The 10,000-nt window shown below is 44.4% G+C and overlaps 1 protein-coding gene across 3 annotated transcripts in view; it reads right to left on the bottom strand.

Annotated features, from left to right (window-relative positions):
- LOC106590737 (uncharacterized) overlaps positions 1 to 10,000 on the bottom strand; it is a 62,892-nt gene that overhangs the window by 52,549 nt on the left and 343 nt on the right. For all 3 annotated transcript variants that reach the window (XM_082976218.1, XM_082976217.1, XM_082976219.1), the window contains exons 1-2: positions 9,330 to 10,000; positions 6,486 to 6,585 (exon numbers count right to left, since the gene is read on the bottom strand). The exon at positions 9,330 to 10,000 is cut by the window's right edge. In XM_082976218.1, the coding sequence (XP_082832344.1) occupies positions 6,486 to 6,585; positions 9,330 to 9,495 (266 nt within the window). In that variant the 5' untranslated portion in view covers positions 9,496 to 10,000. The remainder of the gene's footprint in view (positions 1 to 6,485; positions 6,586 to 9,329) is intronic.

Raw genomic sequence — 10,000 nt, forward strand, 5'->3', positions numbered from 1 at the left:
GTTTCAATCCCAGGACCTTCGATGGGCAGTTTGGTGGTGAGAGTCAAGGTTAAGTCAATTTAAGTCCTGTTTCCCTCAGACCTGACCTGACCCTACAGTCCTGTTTCCCCCAGACCAGACCTGTCCCTACAGTCCTGTTTCCCCTCAGACCAGACCAGACCTGTCCCTACAGTCCTGTTTCCCCCAGACCAGACCAGACCTGTCCCTACAGTCCTGTTTCCCCCAGACCAGACCTGTCCCTACAGTCCTGTTTCCCCTCAGACCAGACCAGACCTGTCCCTACAGTCCTGTTTCCCTCAGACCAGACCAGACCTGTCCCTACAGTCCTGTTTCCCCTCACACCAGACCTGTCACTACAGTCCTGTTTCCCCTCACACCAGACCTGTCACTACAGTCCTGTTTCCTCTCAGACCAGACCTGTCCCTACAGTCCTGTTTCCCTCAGACCAGACCAGACCTGTCCCTACAGTCCTGTTTCCCTCAGACCAGACCAGACCTGTCCCTACAGTCCTGTTTCCCCTCAGACCAGACCAGACCAGTCCCTACAGTCCTGTTTCCCCCAGACCAGACCTGTCCCTACAGTCCTGTTTCCCCCAGACCAGACCAGACCTGTCCCTACAGTCCTGTTTCCCTCAGACCAGACCTGTCCCTACAGTCCTGTTTCCCTCAGACGAGACCTGTCCCTACAGTCCTGTTTCCCCTCAGACCAGACCTGTCCCTACAGTCCTGTTTCCCCCAGACCAGACCTGTCCCTACAGTCCTGTTTCCCTCAGACCAGACTCACCATACCCCCCCCCTGCAGCAGGTGGCTGAGAGCAGAGCTGTGGTCCAACATCACTAATTTGAATATCTTATCTTAGACAATCTCAGTTCTCAGTCACACAAACAATCCAGAGCTCCTCACATAGAAACTAATCTCCATCAATGATCTGACTCACTGCTTCCATCATCAGGAAGTGCCATTAAAATATCACAATAATTACTAATATACTTTGACAAATATACAGGCGATTAAAAACAACAAAAAAACTCTTTCATGTGAGAAGTAGGCACTGGTCTGAAGCCCCCCAAAAAAGCAAGTAAATTCACATGAGCACCACAATGCCTTCTCCACCAAGGTTTTACAGCACCACAATGCCTTGTCCACCCATGCTCCACCAAGGTTTTACAGCACCACAATGCTTACTCCACCCATGCTCCACCAAGGTTTCCCCCAGCACCACAATGCCTTGTCCACCCATGCTCCACCAAGGTTTGACAGCACACAGCTTTGACCCGCTACACTAGCTTTGTTGGTCTATTATACTTCAAACTATGTGTAGGAAGGTTGCTTAGGATTCAAAAACCTTCTAAGAGTATGAATTAGGCTGATTTTGAGAAGGTGCTGCTGCTCCCACAATAATGGGATTTGTACAGTATACAAAATAAAGTATTGTGTAAATAAATACACACACACACACACACACACACACACACTTGAAGTCAGAAGTTTACATACACCTTATCAAAATACTTTTAAACTCAGTTTCACAATTCCTGACATTTAATCCTAGTAAAAATTCCCTGTCTTTAAAATAAAGTGGTGATCCTAACTGACCTAAAGATGTGAAATGTCAGAATAATAGTAGAGAGAATTGATTTATTTCAGCTTTTATTTCTTTCATCATATTCCCAGTGGGTCAGAAGTTTACATACACTCAATTAGTATTTGGTAGCATTGCCTTTAAATTGTTTAACTTGGGTCAAACATTTCAGGTAGCCTTCCACAAGCTTCCCATAATAAGTTGGGTGAATTTTGGCCCATTCCTCCTGACAGAGCTGGTGTAACCGAGTCAGGTTTGTAGGCCTCCTTGCTTGCACACACTTTTTCAGTTCTGCCCACACATTTTCTATAGGGTTGAGGTCAGGGCATTGTGATGGCCACTCCAATACCTTGACTTTGTTGTCCTTAAGCCATTTTGCCATAACTTTGGACGTATGCTTGGGGTCATTGTCCATTTGGAAGACCCATTTGTGACCACGCTTTAACTTCCTGACTGATGTCTTGAGATGTTGCTTCAATAGATCCACATAATTTTCCTACCTCATGATGCCATCTATTTTGTGAAGTGCACCAGTCCCTCCTGCAGCAAAGCACCCCCACAACATGATGCTGCCACCCCCGTGCTTCACAGTTGGGATGGTGTTCTTCGGCTTGCAAGCCTCCCCCTTTTTCCTCCAAACATAACGATGGTCATTATGGCCAAACAGTTCAATTTTTGTTTCATCAGACCAGAGAACATTTCTCCAAAAAAGTACAATCTTTGTCCCCATGTGCAGTTGCAAACTGTAGTCTGGCTTTTTTATGGCGGTTTTGGAGCAGTGGCTTCTTCCTTGCTGAGTGACCTTTCAGGTTATGTCGATATAGGACTCGTTTTACTGCGGAAATAGATACTTTTGTATCGGTTTCCTGCAGCATCTTCACAAGGTCCTTTGCTGTTGTTCTGGGATCGATTTGCACTTTTCGCACCAAAGTACGTTGATCTCTAGGAGACAGAACGTGTCTCCTTCTTGAGTGATATGACGGCTCCGTGGTCCCATGGTGTTTATAATTGCGTACTATTGTTTACTAGTGTCCAGTCATTAGTTTTTGATGCAGTCATGTCAGTTTTCATTTTTACCCTTTTGCTTGTTTGTAACAATCGCAAAGACATTGGCAACTTCGTAAATCGTAGTCAACTAGGTTCTGAAGCGATCGGCGGTCACAGAGAGACAGATAAACATCTTGATTCTGTGTTTAAAACGGGGATCTTCTGTGTATAAAGTGACGTGGAAGAGCAAAAGTTCAACTTCAGTAAACGATGGTTTTTCCCGAAAACCGCTCTGAGATTTAACGATGCCCCTACGAAGGTAAAACCATGTAAGTATCCTCGAGATGCTTTTGGGAAATAAATTAGCTAAGACAAAACATATATTTTAAAAACATAATTTGAAGTGCAAATTACAATTTTCACAAGACACCTTGCAGGGGTAAAAATCCATGGAAATGTAAAGCATAAAATCTGTTTTAAATGAGAAGTAGGCATTGGTATGACGCCGATAAAGGAACTTCACTTGAGCATCACAATGCCTACCAATGTATTCCAGCACACAGCTTTGACCTACTGCAGTAGCTATGTTGGTCTATTGTACATCAAAAACAAAATGTGTATGCAAGTTGCTTAGAATTCAAAACCTTCTCAAAAAGCCTAATTCCTACTCTTCAGGTGAATAATGGACTTTATAGTGTCCTGCTATTAAAATGGAAATACAGAGCATTCGGAAAGTATTCAGACCCCTCGATTTTTTTCCACATTTTGTTACGTTACAGACTATTAAAACCTGTTAGGGCTAGGGGGCAGCATTTGCACGTCTGGATAAAAAAAATGTACCCGATTTAATCTGGTTACTAATCCTACCCAGTAACTAGAATATGCATATACTTATTATATATGGATAGAAAACATTCTAAAGTTTCTAAAACTGTTTGAATGGTGTCTGTGAGTATAACAGAACTCATTTGGCAGGCAAAACCCTGAGACATTTTCTGACAGGAAGTGGATACCTGATGTGTTGTATTACCTTTAAACCTATCCCATTGAAAAACACAGGGGCTGAGGAATATTTTGGCACTTCCTATTGCTTCCACTAGATGTCACCAGCCTTTACAAAGTGTTTTGAGTCTTCTGGAGGGAGATCTGACCGAACAAGAGCCATGGAACGATGATGTCCCATTAGACACCTGGCGCGCGAGTTCATGTTGGGTACCCTCGTTCCAATACGTTATAAAAGAGTATGCATTCGTCCACCTTGAATATTATTCATGTTCTGGTTAAAAAAGGCCCTAATGATTTATGCTATACAACGTTTGACATGTTTGAACGAACGTAAATATATTTTTTCCCCTCGTTCATGACGAGAAGTCCGGCTGGCTTAGATCATGTGCTAACAAGACGGAGATTTTTGGACATAAATGAGCTTTTTTGAACAAAACTACATTCGTTATGGACCTGTGATACCTGGAAGTGACATCTGATGAAGAGAATCAAAGGTAATGGATTATTTACATAGTATTTTCGATTTTAGATCTTCCCAACATGACGTCTAGTCTGTATCGCAACGCGTATTTTTCTGGGCGCAGTGCTCAGATTATTGCAAAGTGTGATTTCCCAGTAAGGTTATTTTTAAATCTGGCAAGTTGATTGCGTTCAAGAGATGTAAATCTATAATTCTTTAAATGACAATATAATATTTTACCAATGTTTTCTAATTTTAATTATTTAATTTGTGACGCTGACTTGACTGCCGGTTATTGGAGGGAAACGATTTCCTCAACATCAATGCCATAGTAAAATGCTGTTTTTGGATATAAATATGAACTTGATAGAACTAAAAATGCATGCATTGTCTAACATAATGTCCTAGGAGTGTCATCTGATGGAGATTGTAAAAGGTTAGTGCATCATTTTAGCTGGTTTTATGGTTTTGGTTACCCTGTCTTCGGATTGACAAAACATTACACACAACTCTTGTAAATGTACTGTCCTAACATACTCTAAATTTATGCTTTCGCCGTAAAACCTTTTTGAAATCGTAAAACGTGGTTAGATTAAGGAGATGTTTATCTTTCAAAGGGTGTAAAATAGTTGTATGTTTGAAAAATTTGAATTTTGACATTTATTTGGATTCAAATTTGCCGCTCTTGAAATGCACCTGCTGTTGATGGAGTGCACCACGGGTGGCACGCTAGCGTCCCACCTAGCCCATAGAGGTTAATAAAATGGATTAAAATCTACACACAATACCCCATAATGACAAAGCAAAAACAGGTTTTAGACATTTTGGCAGAAGTATTAAAAATAAACCGGAAATAACTCATTTACATAAGTATTCAGACCCTTCACTCAGTACTTTGATGCTACAAGCTTGGCACAACTGTATTTGGGGAGTTTCTCCCATTCTTTTCTGTAGATCCTCTCCAGCTCTGTCAGGTTGGATGGGGAGTGTTGCTGCACGGCTATTTTCAGGTCTCTCCAGAGATGTTTGATCGGGTTCAAGTCCGGGCTCTGGCCGGGCCACTCAAGGACAGACTCCTGCGTTGTCTTGGTGCTTAGGGTCGTTGTCCTGTTGGAAGGTGAACCTTCACCCCAGTCTGAGGTCCTGAGCACTCTGATGCAGGTTTTCATCAAGGATCTCTTTGTACTTTGCTCCGTTCATCTTTGCCTCGATCCTGACTAGTCTCCCAGTCCCTGCTGATGAAAAACATCCCCACAGCATGATGCTGCCACCACCATGCTTCACCGTAGAGATGCTGCCAGGTTTCCTCCAGAAGTGCCGCTCGGCATTCAGGCCAAAGAGTTCCATCTTGGTTTCATCAGACCAGAGAATCTTGTTTCTCATGGTCAGAGTCCTTTAGGTGCCTTTTGGCAAACTCACAGCGGACTGTCATGTGCCTTTTACTGAGGAGTGGCTTCCGTCTGTCTGGCCAAACTACCATAAAGGCCTGATTGGTGGAGTGCTGTTGAGATGGGATAACCTTCCACAAGGACAACCATTTCCACAGAGGAACTCTGGAGCTCTGTCAGAGTGACCATCGGGTTCTTGGTCACCTCCCTGACAAAGGCACTTCGCCGCCGATTGCTCAATTTGCCTGGGCGGCAGACTCCAGGAAGAGTCTTGGTGGTTCCCAAACTTCTACCATTTCAGAATGATGGAGGCCACTGTGTTCTTGGGGATCTTCCATGCTGCAGAAATATTTTGCTACCCTTCCCCAGGATTGTGTCAAGGCAAAGATCTATCTCGGAGCTTTACGGACAATTCCTGCAACCTCGTGGCTTTGTTTTTGCTCTGACATGCACTGCCAACTGTGGGACCTTATATAGACAGGTGTCTGCCTTTTCCAAATCATGTCCAATCAATTGAATTTACCACAGGTGGACTCCAATCAAGTTGTAGAAACATCTCAAGGATGATCAATGGAAACAGGAAGCACCTGAGCTCAATTTCAAGTCTCATAGCAAAGGGTCAGAATAATTATGTAAATATTATTTTTAATACATTTGCAAATATTTCTAAATACCATTTTCGCTTTGTCATTATGGGGTAGATTGATGAAGGGAAAAAAATATTGAATACATTTTAGAATAAGGCTGTAACGTAAAAGAATGTGGAAAAAGGGGTCTAAATAGTTTCTGAATTGTTTTAATAAAAATCATATTTAACCTTTAATTTAACTAGGCAAGTCAGTTCAGAACAATTTCTTATTTACAATGAAGGCCTAGCCCGGGCCAAACCCGGACGACGCTGGGCCAATTGCGCGCCACCTTATGGGACTCCCAATCACGGTCGGATGTGATACAGCCTGGAATCGAACCAGGAACTGTATTGACCCCTCTTGCACTGAGATGCAGCGACCTCAGACCGCTGCGCCACCCGGGAGCCCACAATGCAATGTGTATATGTACTTACATGTTATACGTCTTGCTTGTAGCCTTCACTCCGCCGATGGGTATTCTTCTGATGATGACAGAGGAGTTCTTGGATATCAGGGCCTCATCGTCTTTGTATTCTACAGATCAGAGACGAGGGAATTACTGGTCTGTCGATAGTAGTTCCCCGGGTGGTATCCAGATATCTAGTTCCCCGGGTGGTATCCCACAGGTCTAGAATCTAGTTCCCCGGGTGGTATCCCACAGGTCTAGATGTCTAGTTCCCCGGGTGGTATCCCACAGGTCTAGATATCTAGTTCCCGGGTGGTATCCCACAGGTCTAGATGTCTAGTTCCCCGGGTGGTATCCACAGGTCTAGTTCCCCGGGTGGTATCCCACAGGTCTAGATGTCTAGTTCCCCGGGTGGTATCCCACAGGTCTAGTTCCCCGGGTGGTATCCCACAGGTCTAGATATCTAGTTCCCGGGTGGTATCCAGATATCTAGTTCCCGGGTGGTATCCCACAGGTCTAGTTCCCCGGGTGGTATCCCACAGGTCTAGATGTCTAGTTCCCCGGGTGGTATCCCACAGGTCTAGATGTCTAGTTCCCCGGGTGGTATCCCACAGGTCTAGATATCTAGTTCCCCGGGTGGTATCCCACAGGTCTAGATGTCTAGTTCCCCGGGTGGTATCCCACAGGTCTAGATGTCTAGTTCCCCGGGTGGTATCCCACAGGTCTAGATGTCTAGTTCCCCGGGTGGTATCCCACAGGTCTAGATATCTAGTTCCCCGGGTGGTATCCCACAGGTCTAGATGTCTAGTTCCCCGGGTGGTATCCCACAGGTCTAGATATCTAGTTCCCCGGGTGGTATCCCACAGGTCTAGATATCTAGTTCCCCGGGTGGTATCCCACAGGTCTAGATATCTAGTTCCCCGGGTGGTATCCCACAGGTCTAGATATCTAGTTCCCCGGGTGGTATCCCACAGGTCTAGATGTCTAGTTCCCCGGGTGGTATCCCACAGGTCTAGATATCTAGTTCCCCGGGTGGTATCCCACAGGTCTAGATGTCTAGTTCCCCGGGTGGTATCCCACAGGTCTAGATGTCTAGTTCCCCGGGTGGTATCCCACAGGTCTAGATATCTAGTTCCCCGGGTGGTATCCCACAGGTCTAGATGTCTAGTTCCCCGGGTGGTATCCCACAGGTCTAGATATCTAGTTCCCCGGGTGGTATCCCACAGGTCTAGATGTCTAGTTCCCCGGGTGGTATCCCACAGGTCTAGATGTCTAGTTCCCCGGGTGGTATCCCACAGGTCTAGATATCTAGTTCCCCGGGTGGTATCCCACAGGTCTAGATGTCTAGTTCCCTGGGTCCTATCCCAGATATCTAGTTCCCCGGGTGGTATCCCACAGGTCTAGATGTCTAGTTCCCCGGGTGGTATCCCACAGGTCTAGATATCTAGTTCCCCGGGTGGTATCCCACAGGTCTAGATATCTAGTTCCCCGGGTGGTATCCCACAGGTCTAGATATCTAGTTCCCCGGGTGGTATCCCACAGGTCTAGATATCTAGTTCCCCGGGTGGTATCCCACAGGTCTAGATGTCTAGTTCCCCGGGTGCTATCCCACAGGTCTAGATATCTAGTTCCCCGGGTGGTATCCCAGATGTCTAGTTCCCCGGGTGGTATCCCACAGGTCTAGATGTCTAGTTCCCCGGGTGGTATCCCACAGGTCTAGATGTCTAGTTCCCCGGGTGGTATCCCACAGGTCTAGATGTCTAGTTCCCTGGGTCCTATCCCAGATGTCTAGTTCCCCGGGTACTATCCTATATAGTTTGCTCATCCCAAATAGTTGACATACAAATATAAAAATCAACCATCTTATCTATTCAATTTACATATGACGTTTCACATCCATGATTGTCAGGAAGTTCTTTTAAAAGGAAAACTGGCCTCGACCCCCAAAGAGCAACCAGTTCACACTAGAAGGAAGAAACCTTAAGAGGGACCAGACTCCCTGGCTGTGCTGGCATGGTAGGGGACAGGCCTTACAAGCCAAACCACCTGGGCTGAAATTGAGGTTTTGTGGATGATGGAACCTTACAGGTAAGCTAACTAAAAAGTTATATAAAATTAAAAATCTCCCTTCAATGTAAACGGCTCAAACCCATTGACCCCTCAATAGACAGGGGCCCCCTAGACCAGTAACCACAGTGGGTGTCTTGGCTATCAAGACTTCTTCATTCTCAATGGATCCCGACAGTGCTTATTGATGCCTTTGGTTGACACTAGGTCACCTAACGTTAGATTTTCATCCAGGCCTTTATGTGCAGCTTCCCGAGGGTTTCAGCATCAGCAAACCCGCACGGGATAAAAAGCCCTGCACTTGAGCTATATAGCTCGTCAACCAACTTACTAGTTAGCTAAAGTTATAAAGCTAAGCTAAGCTAAGCTGTGATCAAGGTTGAAACAGTAGTCCTCGTTAGTCAAGTCAGAAAGTAGCTAGTTAGCAGCTAAACAGCAACAGGACACAAGTCAAACACACACACGTGTTTTTGTCTGATATAGTGATGGTGGATGATTGACTATAGTGTTAGAAAAACACCTAAACACGAAGAAGTCAGTAACATCACGTTACACATTTCATAAAAAAAAAGTTAATGTCTGATTTTAGGGGCTTGTCGTTACTGGACTAATTTGTTCTTAGCGACAAGCTAGCTAACATGCTAACGTGCTAAGCTAATAGCTAGTTAGCAAGCTACTAGTAGTTAGTTATAAATCACAACAGCTGATCGGCAGCTTTTAAAAACAGCCCAAGTAATTAACTAGTTAAGATACAAAAAAAAAAATGTTTACAAATGTTTTGTTAAACCATAAAACTACTTCTTACCTTCTTTAGTTTGTGCGTTGGTGATTTGTAGTCCGCAGTCGACAGCTTTGAGTCTCTCCCGACCCATAATCTGTCGTTTCAGATCGGATAAAGTGATGTTCACACCGTCGAAAGTGACCGTGTCGTAGTTGAGTTTAGATGAGAATTTATAATGAACACAAGACATGATGGAAACGAAAAAGGAACAAATGTTAACTAAAATGTCCCAGACACAAAACTGATCATATATAAAGGGAAGGAGGGTGATAAGCTGTCAAATGGAACAGAGCAAGTTAAGTGAAGTAGTTGAGTTGATGTCGTTTTAACGTTGGTATCCAACACGTCCAGGTGAAACAGCTGATGATTGTTGAGTCGTCAAGTCCCTTGTTTTTTTACAGTTTTGGACCGTGGAAACTGGCCCAAAGCAACACACCACCTTCCACAAGCATGGTGGAAAATGTTCCCTTTCACCAGATACTTCAATACAGAAGATAAAACACAAAGGTGTCCGAAGCCAAGGTAGGAAACTAAGACTAGTAACAAGTAAACGTTACTTGCCTCCTTATTGTCCCCCTCAAAAACAAACCTAAAAAATAAAATGCGGTCACGTAAGAGAATCAAGAGTTTGAAAATAAACAAGTGTAAACAAACAGAGCAAGCACGACGATATGTAGACCTAATTTATTCCCTGT

Source organism: Salmo salar, chromosome 06 (genome assembly GCF_965601325.2).
Source record: "Salmo salar chromosome 06, fSalSal1, whole genome shotgun sequence".
Taxonomy (NCBI): Eukaryota; Metazoa; Chordata; class Actinopteri; order Salmoniformes; family Salmonidae; genus Salmo; species Salmo salar.